The 26,301-nt window shown below is 68.8% G+C and overlaps 10 protein-coding genes across 10 annotated transcripts in view; 5 read left to right on the forward strand and 5 right to left on the reverse strand.

Annotated features, from left to right (window-relative positions):
- The window catches only part of CHLNCDRAFT_138879 (hypothetical protein), a gene marked incomplete at both ends in the record, with an annotated part of 3,294 nt that extends 1,884 nt beyond the window's left edge, over positions 1–1,410 (reverse strand). The window contains 3 exons of the mRNA XM_005844539.1: positions 90–175; positions 369–695; positions 948–1,410. Of these exons, the coding sequence (XP_005844601.1) occupies positions 90–175; positions 369–695; positions 948–1,410 (876 nt within the window). The remainder of the gene's footprint in view (positions 1–89; positions 176–368; positions 696–947) is intronic.
- A 1,500-nt stretch (positions 1,411–2,910) lies between these two features.
- On the reverse strand, positions 2,911–3,243 carry CHLNCDRAFT_17618 (hypothetical protein; the record flags this gene model as incomplete). Its single annotated transcript, XM_005844540.1, has 1 exon — positions 2,911–3,243. A coding segment is annotated over one exon (333 nt), but the record flags the coding sequence as incomplete, so codon positions are not given.
- Positions 3,244–4,328: 1,085 nt separating this feature from the next.
- On the forward strand, positions 4,329–7,183 carry CHLNCDRAFT_58868 (hypothetical protein). The gene is made up of 7 exons (XM_005844447.1): positions 4,329–4,422; positions 4,699–4,994; positions 5,216–5,380; positions 5,661–5,843; positions 6,068–6,262; positions 6,359–6,475; positions 6,648–7,183. The coding sequence occupies exons 1-7, from the start codon at positions 4,377–4,379 to the stop codon at positions 6,966–6,968; spliced, it is 1,323 nt and encodes a 440-aa protein (XP_005844509.1). The 5' UTR covers positions 4,329–4,376; the 3' UTR covers positions 6,969–7,183.
- A 254-nt stretch (positions 7,184–7,437) lies between these two features.
- Positions 7,438–8,719, forward strand: CHLNCDRAFT_138882 (hypothetical protein; the record flags this gene model as incomplete). Its single annotated transcript, XM_005844448.1, has 4 exons — positions 7,438–7,701; positions 7,911–8,054; positions 8,172–8,366; positions 8,489–8,719. The coding sequence occupies 4 exons, from the start codon at positions 7,438–7,440 to the stop codon at positions 8,717–8,719; spliced, it is 834 nt and encodes a 277-aa protein (XP_005844510.1).
- A 327-nt stretch (positions 8,720–9,046) lies between these two features.
- CHLNCDRAFT_138883 (hypothetical protein) lies at positions 9,047–10,076 on the reverse strand (the record flags this gene model as incomplete). Its single annotated transcript, XM_005844541.1, has 3 exons — positions 9,047–9,288; positions 9,489–9,770; positions 9,908–10,076. 3 exons carry the CDS (start codon positions 10,074–10,076, stop codon positions 9,047–9,049), a joined length of 693 nt encoding a protein of 230 aa, XP_005844603.1.
- A 393-nt stretch (positions 10,077–10,469) lies between these two features.
- Positions 10,470–11,488, reverse strand: CHLNCDRAFT_138884 (hypothetical protein; the record flags this gene model as incomplete). Its single annotated transcript, XM_005844542.1, has 3 exons — positions 10,470–11,087; positions 11,227–11,310; positions 11,474–11,488. The coding sequence occupies 3 exons, from the start codon at positions 11,486–11,488 to the stop codon at positions 10,470–10,472; spliced, it is 717 nt and encodes a 238-aa protein (XP_005844604.1).
- A 705-nt stretch (positions 11,489–12,193) lies between these two features.
- On the forward strand, positions 12,194–13,004 carry CHLNCDRAFT_13162 (hypothetical protein; the record flags this gene model as incomplete). The annotated part of the gene is made up of 3 exons (XM_005844449.1): positions 12,194–12,265; positions 12,483–12,629; positions 12,849–13,004. Coding segments are annotated over 3 exons (375 nt in total), but the record flags the coding sequence as incomplete, so codon positions are not given.
- Positions 13,005–13,577: 573 nt separating this feature from the next.
- On the reverse strand, positions 13,578–15,312 carry CHLNCDRAFT_58869 (hypothetical protein; the record flags this gene model as incomplete). The annotated part of the gene is made up of 4 exons (XM_005844543.1): positions 13,578–13,928; positions 14,126–14,199; positions 14,455–14,736; positions 14,898–15,312. The coding sequence occupies 4 exons, from the start codon at positions 15,310–15,312 to the stop codon at positions 13,647–13,649; spliced, it is 1,053 nt and encodes a 350-aa protein (XP_005844605.1). The 3' UTR covers positions 13,578–13,646.
- Positions 15,313–15,647: 335 nt separating this feature from the next.
- On the forward strand, positions 15,648–19,388 carry CHLNCDRAFT_138887 (hypothetical protein; the record flags this gene model as incomplete). Its single annotated transcript, XM_005844450.1, has 9 exons — positions 15,648–15,736; positions 16,067–16,240; positions 16,623–16,756; positions 17,086–17,239; positions 17,647–17,848; positions 18,130–18,206; positions 18,409–18,541; positions 18,847–18,973; positions 19,339–19,388. 9 exons carry the CDS (start codon positions 15,648–15,650, stop codon positions 19,386–19,388), a joined length of 1,140 nt encoding a protein of 379 aa, XP_005844512.1.
- A 1,208-nt stretch (positions 19,389–20,596) lies between these two features.
- On the forward strand, positions 20,597–25,142 carry CHLNCDRAFT_138888 (hypothetical protein; the record flags this gene model as incomplete). Its single annotated transcript, XM_005844451.1, has 13 exons — positions 20,597–20,666; positions 20,925–20,989; positions 21,178–21,268; positions 21,424–21,756; positions 21,951–22,153; positions 22,442–22,567; positions 22,613–22,705; positions 22,917–23,037; positions 23,315–23,491; positions 23,782–23,900; positions 24,166–24,591; positions 24,798–24,928; positions 25,085–25,142. The coding sequence occupies 13 exons, from the start codon at positions 20,597–20,599 to the stop codon at positions 25,140–25,142; spliced, it is 2,013 nt and encodes a 670-aa protein (XP_005844513.1).
- Between the last annotated feature and the right edge of the window lie 1,159 nt (positions 25,143–26,301).

Raw genomic sequence — 26,301 nt, forward strand, 5'->3', positions numbered from 1 at the left:
CCGTCGCCGCCGCCGCCGCTCAGCGCGGCCATGGCCTTGGGCAGCCAGCCCTGGTAGGCCTGGCGCAGCAGGCGGTCGGTTTCGTCCACCACCAAGAAGCGCAGGTGGCGCAGGGTGAAGCCTGGCGTGCCCTCTAGGTGCGCAATCAGGCGGCCGGGCGTGGCCACCAGGATGTCTGCAAGAGGAGTGTGTGTGTGGGAGTGCGTGTGTGTGTATGTGTGTGTGTGGTTTGTGTGCATCTGGCGTGGGCAGGTGGCAGCCAGGGGAGCCGAGTGTAGCGTGGGCAAGGTGCAGCAGCAGTCGGGCATGCGCTGCCGACAGAGCAGGAGCCTGGCTGGCAGGGTGGCAGGGTGGCAGCGGGGCCTCACCGACGCCGCCCGACGCCAGCAGCTGCGCCTCGGCCGCCAGGCTGGCCTTGCCCGCCGCCAGGCAGGCGGCGAGGCCCAGCGCGGGGCACAGCCCCGCCAGCACGCCAAACACCTGCACCGCGAGGTCGCGGGTGGGGAGCACCACCAGTGCGCGCAGGCGCGGCACGGCACGGCCCGACAGCGCCTGCAGTACCGGCAGCGCATAGGACAGCGTCTTGCCGGAGCCGGTAGGGGCGCAGATGCAGATGTCGTGGGCCGGCGAGGCGCCGCCGGCCGTCTCCCGCCACGCCACCGTCTGCACCGGGAAGAGCACCTCGATGCCGGTGCCTGCGGCGCGGGGCATAGGCGACGAGGCAGGCGGCGCGCGCAGGAGGGGAGTGGACCGGGTCGGGAGCAGGGGGAGCAGCCGGACTGCAGGCAGGGCTGCTTGGGCAGCGCAGGCTTGCTCTGAGGCCGGAGCCAAAGCGCGAAGTGCGGCCCCTCGGTTAAACCGACTTGAACACTGCTTCAGACCACGGCAGGCACACACACATAGGCACACACACACAGCCGCACACACACACGCATGCACGCGCCCACCTTCTAGCGCCCGCCGCAGCCGCGGGTCCAGCCCTTGCACCTCCTCCAGCAAGGTGCCCTCAGAGGCCTCTATGGCGATGGGGACCCGCATCCAGGGCAGCACGGGCGCCGCCTTGCCAGCCCGCTTCCGGGCGCCGCCGCCCTCTGCTGCTGGGCCAGCGGGCGCTGCCGCCGTCGCTGGGGCTGCCTCGTCGGCGCCGCCGGTTGCACCAGGTGCACCGTCCTGCTGCGAGGTGGTGGAGTCCGAGTCGTGGCTGCCGGCTGCCGCCAGGAGCCGTTCCTGTGGCGCTGCTGGCGGCAGCGGACGGGCGGCGGCACCGCCATCTGCTGCGTTTAGCGCGGCTGGTGCACCGTCATCTTGAGCCTCTGCCCGCCGCTTTTTCGCCTTCTTCTTCTTTGCTTTGCCAGCGGAGTCCCTGCGCTTGCTGCCGCCCTGCTCCCCCTCGCGCTCGCTCCTCCCCATGTTCCCAACGCTTGCTGATCGCGATGCAGGCAATTAGGAACGAGGGACGCTAGTGGAGTGGGCAAGTGCGGGCTGGCCGATATGCGTCATGCAGGAGCGCCAGAGAGCCAGGCGCTGCCAGTTGGACGGTGAATCCACGCAATGAGCCTGAACATGCATGCCGGGCTGATTGAGCGGCTCCACAACGCTCCAGGCTGGCGGCGCCCGCCCGCCTGGCGTTCCCCGCCGCCAGCCTCCAAAGCGTGCGTGTACGTCAGTCGAACTGCACCCCCGCCGCCGCCAGCCCCGCCGTGAGCCGCCGCACCACCAGGTTGCTCTCCAGGTCGAGGTGCCTGAGCGGGACGTTGGTGAGGGGTGAGCAGGGCGTGTGCCCTGCCGCCACCCGGCGCGCGATCCAAGCTGCAGGGTACCAGGGCGGGGGCACAGCAGGAGTGGGCACACCACAAGGTGGGGTCACACAGGGGCACACACTCACACAGACCCTCATGCAGCAGGTGGACGCACGTCAGGCACACCTACCTTTGATGGCAGATCGCTCGTACGTCTCCCCATCTGCCGCCACCACCGGGTCGAGCATCGGCTCCTGGGTGATGGGGCACCGCAGCTCGGCCAGCAGATCCTCATCGAAGCCGCCCGCCCCGGTGGCGCCCCCCTCGCTGCCGCCTGCCTTGACCCCGGGAGTGCCGCATCCGTCGCAGCTGCTGCCGCTGACGCTGGCCAGCGATCCATCAGAGTGCACAGCAGGCACGCCCCGGCTTGACATGGTGCCGCTGTCGCTGGTTCCACTCCCTGCTGCTGCTGCTGCTCCCGGGGCTGGGTCTAGCGGCGGTCCCTGCGCAGCTGGCAGCCCAGGTCCAGCTGTGGCGCTGGAGTCGCCTGCCCCTGCAGCTGGCTGCTCGACATGAAGCCCCAGCTGGCGCATCAAGCGGTCCAGCTCTGCTTCACCGCTGCTGCCTGCGCTCGCTGCTGCCACATCTGGCGGCACCTCTTCTGACTCTGCTGCCGAGGTTCCTGCCGGTGGCTCTATCACTGTGCGACTCGGTGCCGCCAGCGCCATACTTGGCGCCATTCCTGGCGCTGTCTGTTGCTGTTGGCGCTCCTTCTGACGCTTGCGGCGGGCCGCTTTGGCTGCTGCCTTGGCCAGCTGCTGCTGCGCTTGCTGCTCCTCCTCTGCTAGCAGCTCGGCGGCAGCGGCTTCAGCGGCGGCCTTTGCCTCTTCCAGGGAGGATGGCTCTACGGCTCTCGACTGCCGCCGACCAGAAGCTGACGCTGCGCAACCTGCAGCCGGGAAGTCACCCGACGGCAGTGGATGGGCACCCTTGCCCCTGCCAAGGTGTGCAGCAGCACTGCACCAGCACAGTCCACTGGACGGCACCCACCTGAGCTGCCCTTGCAGCGCCGTTCAAGCGCCGCCAGCAGCCGCTCTGCTGCTCGCTGCTGGTACTCTGCAGCCACCTGCCACGCCGTCTGGCCCCTGCCGTTGCGGCGCGCCAGCATCGCTGCCGGGCTGGGGTCAGCAGCCACCAGCCAGCGAATGGCCGCCAGGTGGCCGTTGCACGCGGCAATGTGCAGCGCCGAGTTGCCAACCCTGTCGGCTGCACCCAGGCTGGCCCCGGCCGCCGCAAGCGCCTCCATGCACGCCACTTGGCCCTTTCCCGCCGCCAGCTGCATGGCCGTCAGGCCGTTGCAGTCGCTGCGCTCCAGGTCGGCGCCAGCCGCCACCAGCGCCGCCACGCACCCCTCCCGGCCGCAGGCGGCAGCCCAGTGCAAGGCGACGTGCCCGTGCCTGTCGCTCCCCTCGATAGATGCGCCAGCTGCCAGCAGCTGCCGCAGGCACGCCTCTTGGCCGTTGGCAGCGGCAGCGGCAAGGGGTGCCTTGCCCTCTTCGTCAGCAGCCTCCAGGAAGGCGCCAGCCGCCAGCAGGGCTGCCAGCCGTGCCTGGTCGCCCTGGCTGGCCGCTGCATGCAGATCGGTGGTGGAGCCGCTGCTGTCATCGGCTGCGCCGGCCTGCGGGCAGGAGGCGCCAGCGAGCATTTCTGGCAACAGGCCAACAGGGGTGTGGCAGGTCGGGCACCCTGCCGCTGCTCCCGCACTAGCGCTGCTGGGTGGCCCATACCTGGTGCATCTTGCTGCCTGCGTCCAAATCATCGCAGCCCTGCTGCTTCTGTTCCGTGTCTGGCATGGTTGGTGATGCAGCACGCACTGCAAAGCAGCAGCAAGCAGAATTGGGGGTGAAGCGTGGCAGCGGCGCCTGTGTCGGTGCCGGCAATCCGGGGGTAGTAGAGTCGCTGCGTCGCAGGGCAGCCGCGCACCTGTGCAGCATGCGCAATCTCTGGCATCCATGATGAGAGTGAGGAGGGCCCAGGTCAGCGAGATGACGCGAGTGCAAGGAATGCGGCAGAGAGTGACTGGGCAGAGCAAACTGGCAGGGTGCAGATGAGACGCGATGTAGATGGCAAAGCAACATGCAGCGAGGACAGCAAGCTCCACTGCAAATTAAATGTGGGGACTCAGGGCGCCCGTTGGGGATTGTGGTTGGAAATGGGGAAGACAAGAAATTCCGGAGGGGGCTGGGGATGATGCTCTAGACCACATGTGTACTTGAAATGCGCCCGCTGCATAAGCCAGGACCCTTGGAAGCCCTCAAGGGCCTTGACTGGCTCCTCAGTGGCGGCAGCGGGGTCAACTGGTACGGCGCTTTCGGAAAACCATCACCAATTTGCATACCTCACAACTTAAGCCGTGGCTGGTCACGTTGCGGACTACGAAAGTAAAGCTGATGGTATGCAGGTTGCACACCCTTCACCCCATGCCGCCAGCTGTGGCCGCCGCCTCCGTCCGGGCCGCCCCGTCAGCGATGGCTCCAAAACATTGCATGTTAGCAAAACGCGCTTCTAGCACATGAACCCGGCACGTATAGACCACCGGACTCAATTCCATCGTGGTCAAGTGCAGCAGAGCCGACAATGCTGCGGGCCTGTCTTGTCTCGGCGCTGCTCCTGCTACTGGACGGTGAGTGGGACTTGCCAAGTTTGTTGTGAGCACCCGGAAAGCCACCCTTCAGGTGGCAGAACGCCAGGCACTCCGCTTCCAGCCATTGGCCGGCATGCGGCACTCGACGCTGCACCCTTCTGTAGCTTCATGCCTCCTCCCCCACCTTCCGAGCCTCCAATGCGATCTGGGACGGTGGCGATCGCTCGCCTCATTGAGCCCCGGTCGCTGCCGCCGCTCGCTGGCCGCCGCCGCCGCCCACCTGCCGTCCCCTTGCCCCCGCCCCTTCCCTCGCAGCCCACGCCGCCGCCGCTGCCTGCGTGCTCAACCCGGAGGGCGTGTACGGCGACGTGGCGGGCCTGGGAGGCTGCTCAGCCTGCGACGCCACCAACTCCACCTGCCTAGAGTGCGCAGAGTTCTTCACCCTCACCTCCAGCGGCGACTGCAAGCTCAACAAGTGTGTGGAGGCGCCTGACGGCATCGAGGGCGACGTGACCACCCTGGGGGGCTGCAAGACCTGCGCCGCAGACAACGAAACGTGCCTCGAGTGTTGGGACTTCTTCGGGCTGACCTCAGACGGCACATGCGTCATGGTGGGCGGGCGCTGCGGGGGGCATGACTGCCGCCGCCGCCGCTGCCGCTGCTGGCGCCGATGGCTCAGTCCTGCACACATCTGCCGCCCGTCCACCACCTCTGGATCCGCAGCCTGCCTGTGCGCCTGCCACTGCTGTGCTCTGCCTCCACCCGTGCAGCCTGCCACACTCCAGCTCTCCTCGCCCTGCCCTGCTGCCCCTCTCTACCATCCCCGCCGCAGTGCGACCCCGACCGCTACACTGACGACTTTGTGTGCGCCAACTGCACCGGCGATGACCCCAACTTTTGCACCGACTGCTCGGGCAACATCGAGGGCGACAATGCGTATGGATACTTTGCCAGCGAGGACGGGCGCTGCACCGTGTGCCCCGCAGAGGACTGCATGGTGGGTGGAGGAGGAGGTGGAGCCCCTGTTGGGAGGGGGAGGGGGAGGTGGAGGTGGGGCCCCTGTTGGGAGGGGGAGGGGGAGGGGCTGCTTGAGAGGGAGAGGCAGAGAGCCGCAAGCCGCGCAGCATGCCACGCAGCGATCCACCAGGGGGCACACGCACCAGCTGCCCCCTCCGTGCCTTTGGTTGCCTGGCTCCCCTGACACCCCCAACACAGACACACAGAAGGACATATACCTCTCGCATCCACCACTCCCTGCCTCCTCCCCGCCCCCGCAGGCCTGCCAAAACCTCAACGGCACCTGCACGCAGTGCAAGCAGGGCATGGGCCTCATGCCAGACGGCAGCTGCCGGGCGTGCAGCGACGGCAGCGACTGCATCTTCTGTGACGGCGATGTGGACACCTGCACAGAGTGCTACAGCGGATACTTTCCAGAACCCAAGACGGGCAAGTGCAAAAAGGTGTGTGTGGGGCATGGGTGTTGGTGCTGGGATGGGGATGGGCACAGTGATTGGGTGGCTGCTGCAGGGAGGCGTCGGTGTAGCCGGCTGGTGCCTGCGCATCTTCTTGCCCGCGCTGCTTCCGCATTCTGGGTCCACAGTCGCGCCGCCGCCAGTGGGTCCAGCCTGCTGCTGCTCCTGCTGCCCCGCTGCCTCCCTGCCCACCTGGCGCCCTCCCGCTGCAGTGCCCCCAAGACTGCGAGCGCTGTTCATCGGCAGACACGTGCGAAGTGTGCTCGGGGTGGGGCCACACGCTCGACACAAAGACGGGGCAGTGCGTCAAGGTGAAGCTCAGCTTGCAGCGCTGGTACTGGCATAGCGAGCGCGAGGGGCCGCTGCGCGAACAGCCGTTGAACGGGCTGGGCATTTCGGCGGGGCTGGTGGCAGCCGCCCGCTTGTGACAGCAGTGCGAGCTGCGCTGCCTCCATGCACCTGCTGTTCCTATCAGCTGTATGCATGCTCCATGTGCCATGCAGTGCACGGAGGGCTGCACCAACTGCCCCACCTCGCCAGACCTGTGCCAGACCTGCGACAGCGGTTACACCAACACCAGCGACGGCGGCTGCGCGCGCTGCTCCGACCCACACTGCTCGGTGAGCCTGCCGCCGCACATCATCCACGCGCTCGCTCTGCCGCTAGGGCTGTTGGCGCGTGGCAGCAGGACTGGCTGGCCCTGGCCCAGCGCCCGCTTCACCTTGCTCGCCAGCCGGCAGCCATTGCCATGCCTGCTCCAGCTTGCCTGCCGCTTGCCTGCCGCGGATGCAGATGTGTGAGGCGGGGGTGGATGCCTGCACCGTGTGCGACGACCCAGACTCCAAGTATGGGGTGGACCTGGTCACCGGAAAGTGTGTGGAGTGCCGGTTGGAGCACTGCGCCAACTGCCAGGACGATGCCAGCGTCTGCCGGTGGTGCAACGACGGCTACTGGAACGACCAGGCCGCCGGGCTGTGCACGGTGTGCAAGGGCAGCTGCGCGCGCTGCTCAACCAACATGGAGGGGGAGGAGGAGTGCGACTGGTGCCTGGAGGGGTTTGAGTTTGATGACGAGGACAGCGCAGGCAGGAAGTGCATCCCAGTGGCGTCCTGAGGCCTCGGTGGCGCCTCCCTGAGGCAGCCAGATTGGTATGAAACAGTTTTGACCACCTGTACTCATGTCTCATTTTTTTCGCTCGATTAACGCAATGCACTAATCACGCAATTCATCTGCTGCCGGCTGGACAGGTGATCTTGTTTTGCCTGACTGGACTCTCCAACTTGGTTTGTTCCTCGAACTTGGCTGGCCCGGCAATCAGAACACACCACACAGAAAGAGACGGTGCCCAGTGGTCTCCGGCGGGACGGGCCGGCGGTACATTTCCTGGGCAGCGCCCTGGCTCCGTCCAAGAGGCCGTGCGTCGCTCCACCCATCCTAGCCTCGCCCCGAGGGGCAGGGCCCTGGGGCCGCTCAAAACCCCGCGCCTGGCGCTCTGCCCGCTATTCTCCCTCTCCTTTTCGCTGCTCCAGGCCCCTGCGCGCGCCTCCCCTGCTTGCTCCAAGCCCCTCCACCACTCTCCACCATGCAGCAGCGCGCCACGCTCGCCCTGCTGCTCTGCGCGCTGGTGGGCGGGGCGGCCGCCACCAAGGGGCCACTCATCTCGGGCATCCGCGAGGCCAAGCAGGCAGCCATCTCCGGCATCCGCGAGCACCACGAGGCCAAGATCTCCGGCCTGCGCACCAAGTTCTTCTCCAAGCACGCCTGGCTGGTGCCCGAGGCGCCCGCGGGGTCCGGCGCGCCCGGCACCACCCTCACCCCCACCGTCACCCCCGCTGAGTGCCTGAGCGTGGCCGAGGGGGCCAAGGCCGCAGGCAACTTCCTCCACCTGCTCGCCGCCGCCCCAGGTGAGCCCGGTGGGAGCAGCGGTTGCCCGGCTTGATTTCCCCCGTTTGCTAATCTGGCTGGCTCTGCTCCCCTGCACCACTCCCCTGCTCTGCTCCCTTGCTCACCGCCGCCGCTGCCTGCCTCCCCTGCCGCCGCCGCCTGCGCCTGCAGGCCGCCGGCCTGGCCCCCGCCCTGTCCGACCGCAGCCTGCAGGCCACCGTGTTTGCCCCCACTGACGAGGCCTTTGCCACCGCCCTGGAGGCACTGGACGTCACCCCCGCCCAGCTGCTGGCACAGCCCGAGCTGCTGCAGGCGGTGAGTGGGTGGCGCATGGTGGGAGCGGCCGTGCCTCCTCCTGCTCTCCCCACGCTGCGCCTCCTCCCTCCCTCCCTCCCTCCACCGCCTGCCCCACCCCGCCCGCCTGCCCCGCAGATCCTCAAGTACCACGTTGTGCCCGGCCAGGCCCTCACCTCCTCCCAGCTCAAGACCGCCCAGGAGCTGCCCACCCTGCTGGCCGCTGACCTGGAGGCCGCCGCCGAGGCGGAGCCCACCGCCTCCTGGATGCACAAGGGCAAAGAGGCTGAGGAGGAGCCCGAGGACGGCGTGCTGAGCATCGCCATCCAGCAGGTGGGCAGGGAGCAGGGGGTCCCGGCAGCAACTGCCACGGCCTGCTGTGCCCGCGCTACCTGCCGCTGCCCCTCACCCTCTCACCCCCTTCACCCCTCCTCTCCTCCCCCTGCCTCGCGTAGGTGTACGGCCTGCACCCCAAGTCTGCCAGCCGCCGCATCAACGTGGTGGGCTCCCTGTCCAGCGCCGAGGTGGTGGTGCCCGACATCAACGCCGGCTGCCCCGCTGTGGTGCACGTGATCGACAACGTGCTGCTGCCAGACCTGGCTGAGGAGGAGGCGGAGGTGGAGGTGGAGGGGCAGGAGGCCAGCGGCATGTTTGGCAGCCTGCTCAAGCTGTGGGGCGGCATGTAGAACCCCGCCCGCCCCGCGCCTGGCGGCAGCGTGATGCACCCTGCTATCTCTCTCCCCTTTTCTGTCGACTCCCCTTGACACACTGGTCCCCTCTTGAACCCATGCACAGCTGAGCCCCTCCCCCTCCCCTTAGCGCCCGCCGAATCCCCTTAGCGCTGACGCCTCCGCATTCTCTTCCCCACCTCTCTCTCTGATCTGTCCCCCCATCTGTCGTGACTGGGTTGTAACACTTGACTGCTGCCGAGTCGATGTGGGACCAGCAGTGGGGAATACAACCCCTGCCCCACCTTGCACTCCAGGCCCCGACCGCGGGAGGGCTGCCGTGCCTCAGGCGCCTGGCAGGCCTGCCAGCACTGCCGCCTGGCCGCCCACCGCCAGCAGCACCATGGGATCGCTATCCACGTTGCTGCATGTGGCCCTCCTGCTCAGCACCCGCAGCTGCAGGCCCTCGCCTGCCACATCCCGCATGAAGGCGTCCAGCGGCCCATCCGATTCTTCGAGCCGCGGCAGGCGGGTGGCTGGGTCCAGCACCACCGCCCGCCGCACCTGATGCCCCACCAGCGCCACGCCTGCAGGAGGGAGAGGCAATGAGGGAGTCTGCCTGAGGAGGGCCGTGAGAAAGACCTGGCAAAGCATACGTCGGGTTTGGCTCACAGCAATGCACCTGGGCGCATGAGGGTCCTGTACCTATCTTCAGATCAGGCAGCAATGCCAGCTATCCCTCATAACAAGAGGAGCACCTCCCCAAGCTCCTCGCAGCAAGCCCCACCTTGCGCATGCAGCGCCAGCTTGAGCGTGGCGATGAAGTGAGGCACGATGGCCTCGCAGTACAACACATCCGCCGCCACCGCCAGCCGCCAGGTGCGCTGCTGGTCTGGCCGCAGGCCCGCCCCCGGGTGGCGGAAGTCGAGCTGCTGGGTGCGGCAGCGCGGCTGCAGGCTGTTCAGGGCTACGTTGCTGCCTAAGTGGGCCAGCACGGCTGGCTCATAGTCTGAGAGCAGCACCGAGGCGGCACCCAGCTTGGTGCACAGCAGGCCCACCAGGCCCATGCCTGAACGCAGGTGAAGTGTACACGGCAGGAGGTAGGCTCAGACAGCAATGCTCAGGGAGGGGGATCAGCAGGTCAAGGAGCAGGGCAGGGGCAGCAGCTGGCTCGCAACCAGGCCATGCCGCTCGGCAGGCACCGACCTGCCCCCAGCTCCAGCACGTGCTGCCCAGGGCTGGCTACCAGCTGCGGGTGGGCTGCCACGTAGCGACAAAGGGCTATAGAGGCGGGCCAGATATCCAGACCAATCAGGTCTGGTGCAGGGGCGGCGGAGGCACCAAGAGCGGGAGCTGGCGGGCCGCCTTCCGCCATCGCCTCCGAGCTGCCGACGGCCTGACGTCTATCCTGAGCATGCTCCCTATCCTCTGCAACCTGCCAGGTGAGCGTTTTCCCGGCCTGCGCTTCGGGAGGCTCGCGGCAGAGCAGCTCGATGGCGACTGCGTGCCCGCCAGGGCACGGGAACTCGAAACTTAGCTGCTGCATGTCGTGCGATAGGCTGTGAGCTGGTCTGCGACAGGACTGGTGTGCTGTGGTCCATCACAGCGCCATGTGGCGGCGGCAGGGCGCTGCCGCCGCTGCCAACCTTGCATTGCCCTAAAAAAACGATGGCCTTGCAAACCGTGGGAAACAATGGTCAACTGAAACATGATCTATAAACGAATAGCAGTATTCCTGGAAAAACAGACTGGTAATCAGTTGAAGCCGCTACAGCAACCTCGCCGCGCCTGCTGCCTCCTCCGCCGCTGCCGCTGCTTCTTCCACCCCTAGCGTCCTCTTCACCATGAGCTGCCGCCGCCCGAAGGCCACCCTGCCGCGCTCCGCGCTCTCCGCCCACCGCGGGTCCACCCAGCTGCTTTCTATCTGGTAGCCGCTGCTCTCGTACAGCGCTATGGCCGCCTCGTTGCTGCTGTACACGGTCAGCGCACAGAGGGTGGCGGGCGGCGCCAGCAGGTGCTGCGCGGCGTGCTCGCATGCCGCCAGCAGGCGCCGCCCCAGCCCCCGCCGCCGGTGCCGCTCCGCCACGGCCATGTTGCTGATGGTGGCGGCCGCCTGGCCCGGCCCCAGCTCCAGCTGGTGTGTGTCGGCATCCGCCAGCGCCATGCCCGCTGACACGTTTGCCACGCCCGCAAGCTCCTGGCTGCCCGCCTCGGTGGCGGCTACGGCGATGAAGCTCCTGCCCAGCGTGGATCCCCGCCACTGCAGCGCGGCCAGCAGCTTGAGCTGGAAAGGTACCAGCGCGGCGCCCGCCAGCGGGGACGCACCGCCCTCGTCGCCGTCCTCGCCCGCGCTGGCGGCAAACGCCCGCGCCAGCAGCTTGCTGACCTGCAGCTTGTGAGGAGTTGCGAAGCAGGCGTGAACAAGGGAGCTGCGGTATCGGTGTTGGGGATGTTGCCAGTGCCATGAGCTCTGCAGTAAGCATAGTGTTCAACAAAAGTTGGCGGGCCCGCAAGAAGCGCCGCACCGCGATGGGCTCGGGGAGGCGTCCTTGGTGCACTGTGAGCGTATACCCGTCCAATTGGACATCCTGGATGGAGCTGGAGGCCGCCTGCAGGCGCCACGGGGTTCTCCTGGGCCTGCGCAGACCGCTGCAGGGCGGCGGTCTGCAGATGACCGGCACTGCCATGTCAAAGGTTCTAGCAATGTTCGCCGTGCCCCGCTCAACGTCTCATGAAGGCGGCTGCCTGCTGCAGTTCTCCTGGGCGCAGCACTCGCAGCACAAACATCGGGGGCCCTGCTCGCCCTTCTTTCTGCACATTGTTGACCAGCATCCCTTCCCGATTGCGGCTGTGTCGATATGCCGCTGTAACTTGCAGTGATGCTCCTGTTCCGCTCGCTCTCTCTGCGCTGCCTGAGCACCAGCGCGCCGGCCTTGGCCAGGAGCACCAAGACGACGATGGTGAAGAAGAGCGTGTATGCGGTGGCGGTGGGGCGGCGGCCTGGGCTCTACCGCAGCTGGGAGGAGTGCCGGCAGCAGGTGCAGGGCTGGAAGGGCAACATGTATGCTGGCTTCACCTCGGAGCATGAGGCCCTCAGCTACCTGCAAAGCCATGGTGTGGGCCTGAACCTGGCAGCAGTAGAGCCTCCGGCGCCACCGGCAGCGGCAGCGGCGGCGGCAGACGCAGACGGAGCTGCGGCAGCGGCGGGCGCGGAGCCGCCGCCGCGCAAGCGCCGAGCGCCGCGGGCAGCGGGGGCGCAGCAAGCGTCCGCGGCTGCAGTTGCAGCGCGGCACGCGGCTACGACTCCGCCAACCGATCGCTGCCTGCGCCTGGTGAGGCTTCTGGCACGCCTGCCAGCGGCTGCTGCCGATCCCAGCCGCGCCTCCCCATCTTCTGCCCTGCCAGGCCGCTCCTGCCTGGGGCCATCTGCAGCTCTCCCTGTGCAGACTGCCATTCCCTTTTGGCTTTGGCACCCACCCTGCTCCGCAGGAGTTTGATGGAGCCTCCAAGCGCAATCCGGGGCCAGCTGGCTGGGGCGCTGTGCTGTATGATGAGGCGACAGGCGTGGAGGTGTGCGCTGTGGGGCTGCCTGGGGGGGGTCGAGGGTGCGTGCAAGCGGGAGGGGTGGCCCGTCAGACCAGCCGTGGATCCGGGCATGTCCTGCCGCGGCTGGGACCCTCGCCTCCAGCCATCACCTGCAGCAGCGGCCACCGCCACGCCGCGATCCCCGACTCCCCTCGCCGCCGACCGCCCCCCCCCGCCGCCGCCTGCCTTCGTGCAGGTGTCGCGCATGTGCCAGTACATGGGCGATCAGCACACCAACAACCAGGCCGAGTACGCCGGGCTGATTGCGGGGCTGCAGGCGGCCCTGGAGCTGGGCTGCCGCCGCATCCCGGGGCAAGGGGACCGCACCCTTATTATCCCGGCAGTTGGGCAGGCCACAGGTTGTTGCCCGCTTGGCCTGCTGGCTGCCTGGCTGGCCGGCAAGGGCGGGGGTTGCTCCGAGGGCGGGGCTGAGTGGGTGGGTTGGACGATGGTCCACTGACAATAACAAGCTTTGTTGACGGCAGGGTCTGGCCTGCCTGCCTCCTGCACACCTGCCTGCCTGCCTGCCTGCCGACGGCCGCGCCCGGCGCCCCGGCTGCAGGTGCTGGGGGACTGGCAGGTGAAGAATGAAGGCCTGCGCCCCTACCACGCCGCCGCCACCGCCCTCATGCACCGCTTCGCCTCCTTCCAGGCGCGGCAGGTGCGGCGGGAGCTCAACCAGGCCGCCGACGCGCTTTCCAACCAGGCCATAGCCGACTACCGCTCAGGCGCCAACCGCCAGCTGTGGCGCATAGAAGACGCGGCGGCGGCGGCGGCGGCGCTAGATGCAGAGGAGGAGGAGGAGGAGGGCTGGGAGGAGGAGGGCTGGGAGGAGGAGGGCGGCAGTGGCGGCGGCGGCGGCGGTGGTGCAGCAGCAGGAGCAGCAGCAGATGCAGCGGCAGGAGCGGCAGCAGGGCTAGAAGCGGCGGCGGCAGCAAGCACCGGCGGCAGCAAGGCGAGGCCCGCCAAGCGTGCAAGGCTGGGATGATCACACAGCTGGCATTCTGCTTTGCATATTGGCGCCATCTTTGTCACTACCACAGTTTGGTGTAGGCCCTGCATGCTCTGTCCTTGATCTGATGATGAAGAGCCCTGCCCAAGCATGCAATGTAAGCACCATGCCGCGCGGCCACCGGTAACCAAGCCGCGGCGGCAGGAAAGGCGGGGCCACGAGGGCGCTCACCGCTGCAGGGGCTTGCTCCAAACCGCTCGACTGGCATGTCCATCCGCAGTGACGGGGTGTTATAAACGCAACAGGGCCTCCTGGCAAAGCTTCCATACAGCTACCGCTGCCAGGTGGAGCTTACATGCCTTGCTGGCAGCTCCCAGAGGATCACCGGCCAACAGTACACAGCATTCACTATGAATCCTCCACAGCACCTGTCGCTAGTGCTGCTGCTGCTGCTGCTGCTGCTGCTGTGCTGCCGCCCTGCACGCCGCCGCTCCCCTCCCCCGCCCCTCCCGCGCCTGCAGCCTGCTGCGCCAGCGCAGGGAAGCGCTGCAGGTGGTGCGGGCTGGGCCCTATGGCCAGCAGCAGCGGCTCCTCGCCCGCCAGCGCTGCAGGGCCGTCGCTGAGGAAGCGCAGGTGTAGGCCGGCTGCCTGGCAGGCCCCCTTGAACTCCTCAAAGATCTCGTCTTGCTCCTGTACAGGCACAGGCAGGGGCAGGTGGCGCCAAGGCGGCCTTAGCCTCTGCTCTGCAGCATGCAGCTTCTACAGGCAGCTGCCGGGCCTGCCGCAGGCGCCCAAGAGGCAGACGCCGGCAGCTGGCGCCGGCTGCCAGCGCCACGCCGGCCACCGCTCTCCAGCCACAAAGGGGCAGGCAGGCGGGCGTTGTGCACCTGCAGCCTGGCGATCTTGTCCACTCTATCAAAGATGAGGGGCCGGCGGATGCGGTGCGCCACCAGCGCCACTCCTGCACAGCCACCGGCAGGGAGGCAGCGCGACGCACGCCGCCGTCAGCACGGCGCGTGGGCCGGCTGGCCAGCCTCCCGGCATGCCACTGGGCATTGTCAGCGGACCAGCAAGCCAAGGAAAGCACAGCATGGGTGCAGCAAGAGATAGAGGCACAACCCCAGGGCAACCGCTGCCTGCAAGCTCCACTGGACGGTTCCCGCCAGACACTCCCGCCCGCCCGCCCGCCGCTCCCTCCACCGAGCAACCCACCCACCGCTGTCGGGCGTGAGCAGCGCCCGCAGCGTGGCCACCAGCGGCTGCACCACTGCCGCGGCGTAGATGACGTCTGCCAGGAGGAGGAGGTGGTACGCGTGGCGCTGAGCTGGCGCCAGCGGGGCGCGGTCGAACCAGTCGAGCGCCAGGAAGCTGCACCGCGGCGCCACCCCGTTCTGCTCTGCGTTGCGCCGCAGGTGGTCAACCACAACGGGCTCGTAATCGGTGAGCAGCACCTGGGAGGCACCCAGCTTGGCGCACAGCAGGCCCGGCAGGCCCATTCCTGCGGCAGGAGCGGGGCACAAGCGGCGGCGTTGACTGTGGGCCGCTGCCGCCGCCCGTGGGCGTGCCGTGCATGCGTGCGCTGGTGGCAGGCAGGTGCCACGCTAGCCGATGAAAGGCACGCTTGGTGCAGCAGCCAGACCTGCTGCAGCCCAGCCCCACCTGCGCCCAGCTCGCACACATAGGCGCCCGCCACCAGCTGCGGCCGTCGTGCCAGGTACTCGCAGAGCGCTATCGCCGCTGGCCACACATCCAGCCCAATCAGGTCGGGCTGGTTGGCGGCCACGTTGCCGCACAGCTTCTTGGAGTCGGGCTGCTGCTGCTGCTGCTGCTGCTGCTGCTGCTGCTGCTGCGCCGGCGACTGCTGCTGCTCGCCAGCACCGCCTGCCGCCGCTTCCGCCGCCAGCGGCCCGCTGTCCCAATCCAGCAGGTTGGCGAACAGCTCCTCGACATCCAGTTGCAGGGTCTGCGTCACGCGGGCGACTTCGGCGGGCAGGCGCCGACAGTGCACTTGCAGGTCGAGGCCATCTCCAAAGGTGAAGCAGTGCGGGCCCAGTGGCTTTTCTGTTGCAGACATGATTGCCGGAGGCTGCCGGACATGTTGCAATGGCATTCAAGGGCGCAGGGAGATCCATGGGGTCCCTCTGGAGACGTCCTTTCCAGGCGAGGCTGGGCGCCCTAGCCAGCGACCAGGCGCGCTCTGGCACCCCTACGTTCCGTTGCACGTCTCGAACGGGGCGGCCGGGCTGCACCGTGCCTCAGCTGGTCTGTCTCACTCGGTGCCGCCCACTGGGGACTGGAGGCCTGTCGCAGGGCCCGCACACGGCATTCGACAGCACCAATCAAGCACCTGGGAGCCGCCGGCGCCTGTGACAGCCCCGCGGGGGCATCCTCCGCGCCGGGGCTCCAGCAATGGACAAGCTGCGCAGCGTTTTCAGCAGCAGGAAGCATCGGGAGGGGGCAGCAAGCGGCTCGAGAGGCAACTCGCTAGACGGCAGCATGTGAGTCTGGCTGCAGCCCATTTGCTGGGTCATCGTCCCGCCCAGCGCCCCCCGCTTGGCCTCAAGCACACCGCCAATTCGCTGCAGGAACACCGCCACCACCGACGACACGGGGGGCGAGGCCACCTCCTCTGTGGACTTCGTCGACTGCCCCTTCCTAGGACACAGGCACGCCTCAGCCGCTGCTGCCCCCACCAGAACGCCGCCCAGCAGCGCCAGCCGGCCGCGGACAGGGCCGCAGCAGCTGAGGGCGGTCGGAGGGCGAGGGCGGCGAGCATAGTCCCGCTGCCGCCGGGTCACCGCACTGCTCGCTGCCACGCGACCGTGCAGGTATTACGAGCCTGTGCGCGAGCTGTTCCGCACCACGCTAGGCCAGGTGTACCTGGCGCGCAACAAGGAGAATGGGCAGCAGGTGGTGATAAAGATGATAGAACGAGGGCCGGCTGTGTCCAAGCACGTGGAAAACGAGCTGCTGATCCACAGGCAAGCAGCAGCCTGGGAGGGGTGCGGGACGTGCGGGCACAGGGTGGCTGGTGTGGGCAGGCAGGTGCGCAGGAGGAGCGCCAGGCCGGGGGTGCGCTCGCCAGCTGGCAGGGAGGGCAGCCGCGGCTCGGCGCAGCGGGGCCGCAGCCTCACCTGGCTCCACCAAGGTGTAAACCATCATGCTTGCGGGTGGGCGTTGTGCAGCAGCCAGCCGGCGGCAGGGACGCAGGCGGTCCAGCCCCGCTGCTCTCCTCGGTTGAAGCGGCAGCGCGTTATGTCGGCGGCTGCTGTGCTCGCCCGGCCCGGCGCCCGCAGCTGCCTGGGCAGCTGCCCGGCAGCCCGGCCTTGCCTGCCCGTCTCAGCGCCGTGTGCCGCGTGCCTGGCGGGCGCGTGCTGCCTGCAGGAAGTGCACGGGGCACACCCACATCGTGCAGTTGATAGAGGTCTTCCTCACGCAGCGCTTCCTGGCGATAGTGCTGGAGTATGCGCCGGGAGGGGACCTGCTTGACTATGTGACCAGCAAAGACCACCTGTCAGGTGTGTGCCGCGCAGCAGGGCAGCGCGGGTGGCGGGGGCAGGCGGCAGGCAGCAGGCGGTGTGGTTGGCAGGCGAGGGAGGGGAGGGGAGGGGAGTACGGCGCAGCAGGCCGGCGGCAGCAGGCAGCAGGCGGGTGATCACTCAGCAGCTACCGGGGCGCCAGCAGGGCAGCAGCCGGCCGGAGCAGGGCTGAGCGATGCAGGAGCGGCTCGCTGCAGGCCGGTCAGCCGCTCTCAGCCGTGCCCGCTCCCCTGGCTGCTTCCCCTGCTCCCCTCCCTCGCGTCGCGCCCCTCCCTCACCCGCACGCCCTCCCCTCCCCGCTGGAGCAGAGGACGAGTCGCGCTGGTTCTTCCAGCAGCTGGCGGTGGGGCTGGCCTACTTCCACTCCATTGGCCAAGACAACCGTGAGCTCAACCTCAACAACAAGCTGCTGACGGGGGACGCCACGCGGCCGCTGCTGAAGATCAACGACTTCACGTACAGGTGGGAGGGGCGCTGAGGTGGACGGGCGCTGAGGTGGCGGGCGCGCTGCGCGCATGTGGCGCTGCGTGCATGAGCGCTGCGCTGGGCTGGTGTGTGTGTGCTGTGTGTGTGGTGCGGTGGATCGGAGCAGCCGAGACGGCTGCTGAGGCAGTGCTGAGGTGCTGGCAGGTGGCGGCTTTAGAGATGTACGACCCAGGAGGGGGGTCGTAACAGCTGGCGTGCAGCGTGCTGGCAAAGGGTTTGCTGCGCCGGCGGGGCCGCCTCGGCTGCCCTCGTGCCCATACCCCACACTCCACCCTCCCTCCCACGCTGCCCGCACACCCCTCTGCTCGCCCTGCCTCCCGTGCCTGACCCCTGCCTCGCCCGCCCCGTCCGCCTGCACCCCCCCGGCCCTGCCTGCCCTGCAGCAAGAGCGAGCAGATCAATAGCGACCCGAACAGCGCGCTGGGCAGCCTGCCCTACACCGCGCCGGAGGTGCTCAGCAACACGATGCGGCACGGCCACCAGGCCGACGTGTGGAGCCTGGGGGTGGCACTCTACAAGATGTGTGTGGGGCTGTACCCGTTTGAGCGGCTGGAGGATGCGTCAGACGCGCGCACGGCGGTGCAGGTGTGCTGCAGGCATTTGGTTGTGTTACCTGGCGAGGAGAGGCCGGCCCGTGGGGACGCGGGGGCTGCCCGCGTGGCGAGGGCCGCCGCGGAAGCCGCCGCGGAAGCCGCCGCGCAGCTGGGCGGGTGTTGCGGCGTTCGGGGCGCGGGGTGCGGGGCGCCGCGCGGCAGGCCTGGGCCGCCCCTGGCATGCATCGTGAGGGCATGCGGGCTGGCTGCCGGGCATGGGCCAATCCCGCTTCACGTGCCGCCGCCGCTGTGTGCTGCGGTGCTTCATTGCAGAATGTGCTGGGCCGCATCGCTCGCGTGGAGTACCGCATCCCGGAGGACATGTCGCCAGACCTGCGGGACCTGCTGGGGTGCGTACCGCCTGCGTGTACCGCCTGCGTGCACCGCACGCAGCGCGCCGCTGTGCCGGGCCGCGCGCTCTGCCCCCCTGGCTGCTCCCTGCTGTGCTTGGCCCTGCTGCTTGGCTTTGCCAGCCGCTCCCTCCTGGCCCTCCCCTCCTGGCCCTCCCTCTGAACCCTCCCTCCCTCCCCCGCCGCCGCCGCCTCCCTGCAGTCGCATGCTTGTGAAGGACCCGGGGCAGCGCATCAGCATGCCGGGGATCATGTCGCACCCCTGGTTCCGCCGCAACATGCCCGAGGGCTTGCTGGAGCTGAACAGCAGGGTGAACCCGGAGAAGGCGCGGCAGGTGGGCCCCCGAGCGGTACCAGCTGTTACCAGAAGTCACAGCCGCCCCGCTGTGATAGGCCCCGGCTGCCCGGCTGGGCGCGCCGCCTGCTGCCCGGCGTGCGGCTTGGGCATGCGGGGAAGGGTGGGAGGGCTTGGATGGGAGCCAGGAGGACTGTGGCGGGCTCCATGCTCGGGGCGGGGCGGGAGGTGCCGGCGGCGGGTGCGCAGCAGGCGGGCAGGCGGGCGGGGGCTGTCTTTGGCCGGCGCGCCACGCCCGCGGCCGCTCACGCCGCGCGCGCCGTGCTGCCCCGTGCGTTGCCGCAGAGCGAGGAGGAGGTGGTGGGCATTGTGCGCGAGGCGCAGCTCAGCACGCGGGTCATCGACGCCGACAACATTGACGAGATGGCTGACGACATTCTGGCGGAGGAGGAGGCTGATGACCTGCTGGAGGGTGAGCCTCCTCTGTGTGTGTGTGTGTGTGTTGCGTGTGTGGGGGCAGTGGGGGAGGCGGAGGAGGAGGCGGCGCTGCCGGGGGGCGAGCCTCGTGCGTGGCGCGCGCGCGTATGTGCGTGTGTGCGTGACGGTGGGGGAGGGGCGCTGCTGGGGGCGCTCTCTGTGTGTGGGCGGGAGTGGGAGGGATGCGGAGGGGGAGGCGGGTGGTTGGCTGGAGGGTGGGCCTTGCCGGGCGTGCTGGCCTGGGGCATGTGCAGCACGTGCCAGGGCCGGCTCGGATCCTGGGGACTGCTCCCCTGCGCGGTGTGCCTGCCCGTGTTGCCCCCCCCACCCACCCTCCCCCGCTGCCGCCCCCTGCTGCAGAGCTGTCGCTCACACGCGGCGACTACGCGTCGGGATCGATGCAGGACTGAGGCGGCTCCGGCGGCCCGACCCAAGGCTCGCATTGCGGCCGCCTCGGGGCGGCCTGATGGCTCGCGCCGCCGAGCGCGGCACGCCTTGCAGCAAGCAGCAGCTCGCTTTCCTCACACTTGCCGCCAGGCACTTGTCTCCACGCTTTGTTCCAGCCGCCCGGTCCGCAGTCGGCGGCATGTACCCTCTCCCCCCTTCCCCCATTCTGTCACTCTGCTTTGTTCGTCTTGCTCTCGCGCTCAGCTCTGCGTCCCTCTGCTGTCAAGCACGCAATTTGTTTCTTCCCGCCCGTTTGTTTCTCCCGAACCTCCCCTCTCCGGTTCTTCTATCCCTGCGCTCCCGCCTCACCCACACCGTACCGCCGCCCTCCTTTGGTACAACTCTGCATCACCCCCTCACATCCAAACACCCTGTCTGTAGCTTGTCCGTGCCACCCAAGGGCTTGCCCGCCGGCGGCCCAGCGCACCCACGTCTGCCGTGTCCGTTTGCCTTGCCCCCGCTGAGCGCAGCTTCCAAAATTTCTTCTGTGCTGGCTAGAAACCCCACAACAAAAATTCCTTTGGCTACTCCCCTCGCCGCCGCCCGCTGCCATCGCATGTGCCCTGGCGGCGCCCGCACGCTTTCTGACTTGGTGTCAGCGGACACATTCGCAGGCACCCTCCCTATCTGCTTTGCACAGCCGTGGCCGCCTCTAGTCGGCACTTATCCCCTGTGAATGGCCACCGTGCTTGCGAGAGAGGCAGGACACGCTGGCAGGCAAAAGAGGGCCAACGGGCTGGGGCCAGCGACGACCGTGCAGCACGGCAGGCGTCCTGCTGCAGGACTGCTACCTACATGAGCTTGTGCGACCTTGGCCGAGCGTGGTCCTTCCTGGTCAGCGGGGAGAGTGTACAACTTGCCGCGACGGCGCAGAGGCGGGAGGCGGGTGCTGCAAGGGCTGGGGTGTCCCCTTGTGCCGAAGGGCGGCCACAAAGTGCTCAATGCGCTCTTCGTGCATTTGAGCACGCAGGCTAGCCTAGGCCGGCCTAGGCTGCCAGCAACTGATGTGTGCTGTGTGCTGCCCATAAACCTCCTGCTGGCGTGTCCCTTGGGCAGGTTCCCCCTGCCCCCTGACCGCCGATCATCGCTTGTCTGCTCTCTGCTGCAATACAGCCGGGCGGCAGTGGAGTCGCGGCGCGACCGGATCCGTCCTGGCGAGAACGCAGCGACCATGTCCGCCTCTATCTGCCAGCTGCCATACCCTGAGAGGTTCTCGGAAGCCTCTGCCTTCGTCGCCGCCCGTGAGCAGCCCACCGGCCAGCTGCCCTTTGCACCTGTTCTGCAGCGCGATCGCGTTCTCTACGCCCCGCCGCAGCGCCCAGCAGCTGTTTTTAAAGCTGGGGTTTGCGACCAGGGCGGGCGAGAGGCAGCCATGGGGCCAGTTCCCCCGGCTGGCGCTGCCGCCGCTGCCGCCGCCTACCACCCGCCGCCAACGCGGCAAGCGGGCAATGTTGCTGCGCTGTACTGATATGGCGGCGCCTGCTGCTCAGCTTGTGCAGATGGGGACAATCTGACGGAGGAGAGCAAGCTGCTGCTGTACTCGCTCCACCAGCAAGCAACGGTGGTGAGCCGCCGCCGCCCGCCAGCTGTGCACAGGCGCCGCTGTGATTCCCTTCGCATGCTGGCAGCCACGCCGCAGCCCCACCTGCAGCGAGCCGCGCACGGACGCTGCTGGCCGCGGCGAGCGCGGCCGAAACGCCGCGCCTGAGCGCCGCTTCCGCCCCGTGCCGTGCCCGGCGCACGTGGGTGCAGGGGCCGTGCAACGAGCCCAAGCCCTGGGGTTGGTCCGTTGTGAACAATGCCAAGTGGCAGTCGTGGAAGCAGCTAGGGGACATGCCCGCAGGTGCGCGCCGCCTGCAGCGCACGGCTCGCAGCACGCAGCAGCGCGTCTGGCGCTCATGCGCAGCAGTGGGTCGGCCGGGGCCTCCCTCCCCTCACCACGTGCCTCGCCTGTGCCTGCCTGCCTGTGCCTGCCTGTGCCTGCCTGCCTGCCTGCAGTTGAGGCTATGCGCCTCTATGTGCGCACACTAGAGGAGGAGGTGCCGGACTGGTGGGCCCAGCACCAGGCATCCGGCGTGGGCGCCCCCACCGCCAACGGCACCGCAGAGGGCGCGCCGGCGGCGGCGGCGGGCGAGGCGCCGCCCGCGGCGCCGCCCGCGCCGGCGGCCGCCGGCGGCGGCCGCCCCGCGCCCAAGAGCCGGTCGGTGACCGAGGTGGTGGTGGAGGGCAGCTGGGTGTCGCCGTACATCAGCGACAGGCGGCCGCCGCCGCGGTACGAGCACGCCACCGCCCTCATCGGCAGCGAGCTGTTCATCGTGGGCGGCAACTACGGTGCGCCTGCCTTCGGTGCTTTCTTCCATCCAGCGACATTGGCGCCACTGCCTCCGCCTCCGCCCCGCGTGGCTGCCGCCCGCGTCCGAACGCCCCTCCCAGCCGTGCAGCTTCCGCTGCCGCCTCCGTGCCGCCCTCCAGCCCTTCCGCTGCCGGTGCTGATGCCCTGATGCCCTGATGCTCCTCTGCCACAGGCGGGAGATACCTGAACGACACCTGGGCCCTTAACCTGGAAAACCTGACCTGGAAGTCGTATGCCTGGCCCGGCAGCAAGGCGGGGGCCGCCTCCGGCGCCGCTGAGGGCGCGCCGCCGCAGCCCGCGGCGCTGCCGGCCATCGCGGGCCACGTGGCGGTGGCCTGGCAGGGCAACGTGGTGATTGTGGGGGGACACATGAAGGTGAGGCGCCGCAGGGGGCGGCCGGCTGCTGCCCGCAGGGGTGCCTGCCGCTGCCTCGGGAGCGTGCCGCCGCCACCTGGGCTGCCTGCCGCGGGGGCCCCGGATTCAGCGATGTGGGCACGCGGCGCGGGGATGGGGGGTCAGCCGCGCGGCGTTGCTTTAAAAGAATGCAACATCAACAAAATGAAAATGAAAACTGGCGTGCGCGCTCCAGCCCTCCTCGGTCCCACCCGCCGCGCCGCTGCCGTTGCCCCCCGCCCTGCGCCTCCCTCCCGTGCTGCCCAGCAGGCCAAGGAGGCGAGCCCCGAGATGCCGGTGAGGCTGCTAGACACCCAGGCCGGCACCTGGAGCGCCATCCAGTGCACCGCGGCAGACGAGGAGGAGGAGCTGCCCAGGCCGCGCGGTGGCCACTCGGTGAGACGCCGCCCCTCCCGCCTGCGCTGCCCTGCGCCGGCGCAGGCAGCAGCAGGCAGCAGCCGCGGCGGCAGCAGCAGCAGCAGCAGGCAGCAGCAGCGGCGGCAGCGGCTGCTGCTGACTGTGCTGCTGCTGACTGTGCGGCTTTAGCTGTCTGTGCTGCTGCGCCCGCCTCCGCCCTCCCTGCCCGCGCTGCTGCCGGCTTCTGGCTGCGCTGCTTCTCCTTCCGCAGCGGCCGGCATGCCGTGTCGCTCCGCCCCTGCTCCTGCTCCCTCCCTGCCCGCCCGCCCGCCGTGCGCCTCCCGGCGCCGCCCCACCCCGGCCCTCCCTGCTGCCCTGCCTGCCCCAGGGCGTGCTGGTGGGCAGCAAGCTGTACATATTTGGCGGGGAGGATGTGATGAGGAGGCCGCTGGGAGATCTGCTGTGCCTGGATCTGGCCACCTGGCAGTGGAGCGTGCCGGAGACCACGGGTGGGTGGGGGTGTGGTGTGTGGATGGGTGGTGGTGTGCGAGTGCGTGTGTGTGTGGTTGAGAGAGTGTGTGTAGTTGGTGGTGTGTGTGCGTGGGTCGCTGTGGCGTGGGGCTGTAAGCCTATCAGGGCTGGAGTCCTTGCTTGCCTTCGAGGCGCGGCGCGGCCTAATGACCCTCTGCGGTCGCACATACCCCGCGCCTGCTGCGGATCCCGCCCCACCCGTTTGAGCTGGCCCCGCTCCGCCCCTCCCTCCCTCCCTCTCCCCCCGCGCGCCAGGCACGCCCCCGGGCCCCCGCTCCGCCCACGCTGCCGCCCTGTACCGCGGCCGCTACATGCTGGTGTTTGGCGGCGGCAGCGTGGCCCACTGCAACAACGAGCTGCACTGCCTCGACCTGGAAACCTTGGAGTGGGGGGTGCCCGAGGCCGAGGGGCCAGTGCCGCCACCCCGCGCAGGTGCGCAGCGGCGGCACAGCGCAGCCTCCTGCCGCCTGCCGCCTGCCTGCCTGCCGCTGGCTCGGCTGGCACACTGCGGCCTGCAGTACCGCGGCCTGCGATACCCTCTGGTACCGTATAGTGGTAGAGAAGCTTGGCGCCGGTGTTGGACCTGTGTTGGATGTCTTGGTGCCCACCCCAGCCCCATCACCGGCAGACACTCCCACCGCGCGAGCCTGCCCCGCACTCACACCCCTGCCGTGCTGCCCCACCCTGCCCCCTCCTCCGCGCACGCTCCTCCTGCCCCGCAGGCCATGCGGGCGCCATCCTGGGAGACGTGTGGTTCCTGGTGGGCGGCGGCAACAACACCTCGGGATGCGCAGACATGTACGCTCTCGACCTGTCGCCCCTGGCCACAGGGCCTGTGCAGGTGCGTGTGGGTGGTAGTGTGGTGGGTGGGGAGGTGGTGGGTGGCAGGCAGGGCCGGCGACGGCTGCTGCAGCCGCCTCCATGTGTGCTGGCGGCGTGGTGCTGCTGGCAGCTGGGCAGAGCCGTGGCCGCTCCCTTGGCGGCTTCCTTGGCTGCTTGCCTGCCCGCCTGCATGCCCGCCTGCATGCCCGCCTGCCCGGGAGTTCCTGCCTGTTCGCGTGCAGACCAGCCCCGCCTCCTGCCCCTCCCACCCGCCTGTGCCGCAGTGGACGCTGGTGGGCAACACGCCCGTGGAGTCGGCCATCGCCAGCGAGGGCCTGAGCCTGCTGCCGGTGCCCATGGCGGGCTGCATGATCTCGTTCGGCGGGTACAACGGGCGGTACCATAATGCGGTACACGTGTACCGCCCGGAGGGCTACCTCACTGGAGGCGCGCCCGCCGCGGCGCCGCCCGCGCCCCAGCAGCCCGCCGCCGCGGCGCCGCCCAAGGCCGCGGCGCAGCCCGCGGCAGCGGCCGCTGCAGCGGCCGCGGCGGCTGCAGCCAGCGGCGCCGCGGAGCAGGAACGTGCGTGGGCGGAGGTGGAGGCGGCGCGCAGGGAGGCGGCGGCCGCCAAGGAGGCGGTATCCCATGAGATGGCAATCATGCGGCGCCAGCTGGAGTCAGCGCAGGCCACGGCCGCCGACGCAGACAGGGTGCGTGTGCGTGCGTGCCGGGGAGCGCGCGTGCTGTGCTGCCGCAGGCCCCGGCGGCGGCACACCCTGCTGCTCCTGCCCGGCCCGCCCAATCCATTCCATCTGCTGACCATCATCACACCACACCGCACCGCAAGGCACACCACTCACAACCACACATGCACACACATGCACGCCACCTCCTTATGCTGCCCCCGTTGGTGCAGAGCCTGGAGGAGGTGCGTGCGGCGTTGGAGGCTGAGCAGGGCAAGAGCATGCGGCTGGAGGTGGAGCTTGCGGAGGCACGGCAGCAGCTGGGGCGCATGGAGGAGCTGGAGCGGGAGCTGCAGAAGTACAGGTGAGTTACAGGCGGTATATAAGGCGGTACAGGGAGCCGCGGCGCGGCCGGGCACACCTATGGAGGGGCCAGCTGCCAGGGGCGACAGGTGGACCGTGATGGAGGCTTGTGACCCCGGCTGCCGGCTTTCCTCCCTCCCCACTGCTGCTGTTACAGGATGACCTCCCAAGAGAAGAAAGGGTCGGGCATCTGGGGCTACATCTCCGGCCAGTGAGCCCACCCGCAAACCAACCAAAGCTGAATCGAACCAATCCACAGTGAAGCCGGCACGGCAGCGCCGTGCCAGGCAGCGGCGGCAGGGTAACGGTGACTCACTCCTACCCGATGCGGCGATCCTGCTCTCTCTCTCCTCTATCGTAGTGCCCTGCGGTTATTCGTCTTTCCTCTCCTCCTCTGCTGCCGCACTTGGTACTGCGCGCGCCACCCCACACCACCATTTTGGAAGGCCTCTCCCCACCAGCAGCATCTGATGAACTTGAAACATGAGCACTGTCGCCTGTAAGGTGTGGCGGGAGGCAGGGGGGCAGGACGTCCGCTGTCGACAAGAGGAGGGGGCCGTGCACAACCCTAAACCGGGGCCGCCCTTTCTTGCGGGGGCGACGCCAGGTGGCGACGGCATTAAAATGCACTGCAGCACCTCCAGCCAGGACTCTAAAACCACCCTTCCCGTGGCTGTCTCACCTGCCTGAGAGCCATGCGGCTGTCAGTCAAGGCCGTTGTGGCAGAGTGTGTGGCCACTTGCTTGTTTGTGTGAGTAACCATCGCCCAAGGGGCCCAGCGTCTCCCTGTGAGGGGCCAGTGGGCTTGCCTGACCGCAGGGGCAGGCGTCCAAGGCGCGCCCTGCAAGGTTGTGTGGTGGATGAGGCCGTCGCCGCCGCCGTCCAAGGGGCGGTCCTGCGTCGCCGTTGCGCCGGCCGCCTTGCTTCCCCTTGCGACAAATCACGGTTCATCAGTCAAAAGACAGCCGCAGGCATCCTGGGCTGATGGCTGCAGGTATATCGGCACCGGCGCTGCCACGAACTTCTCCGCCCTGCAAACTCCCGAAGAGTGCGGACCCTCCGGCAGTGCACGCCTGACGGGGCCGGCTGCCCGCCGCCCGCAGCGCGCGCGTCTCATTTGAATATGCCCCTGCCTGTTACCCTCACACCTCATTTTGAGTGTGATCACACCCCCGCCCCTCCCCTGCTCCTTTCCTGCTCCCTGCTGCACCAGGGGCTACACCCCAGCTCACCCCCTGCTCCTTTCCTGCTCCCTGCTGCGCCAGGGGCTACACACTGGCCAATGCCACCCGCTCCGACACACTCCAGGGCGGCGGCGTGCAGCAGGGCGTGGAGACGCTGCTGGATAACATCACAGTCAATGCCAGGTGCTGG

The sequence above is a fragment of the Chlorella variabilis genome (genome assembly GCF_000147415.1).
Source record: "Chlorella variabilis unplaced genomic scaffold CHLNCscaffold_22, whole genome shotgun sequence".
In the NCBI taxonomy this organism is placed as follows: Eukaryota; Viridiplantae; Chlorophyta; class Trebouxiophyceae; order Chlorellales; family Chlorellaceae; genus Chlorella; species Chlorella variabilis.

What these genes read in the sequence shown, in the direction of transcription:
- CHLNCDRAFT_58868 (XM_005844447.1), top strand. Translation starts at nt 4,377, where the DNA reads ATGCTGCGGGCCTGTCTTGTCTCGGCGCTGCTCCTGCTACTGGACG. An exon ending in GCCCCGCAGAGGACTGCATG is followed by an intron (nt 5,381 to 5,660) that starts GTGGGTGGAGGA and finishes CCGCCCCCGCAG; the next exon opens with GCCTGCCAAAACCTCAACGG. An exon ending in GCTCCGACCCACACTGCTCG is followed by an intron (nt 6,476 to 6,647) that starts GTGAGCCTGCCG and finishes CCGCGGATGCAG; the next exon opens with ATGTGTGAGGCGGGGGTGGA.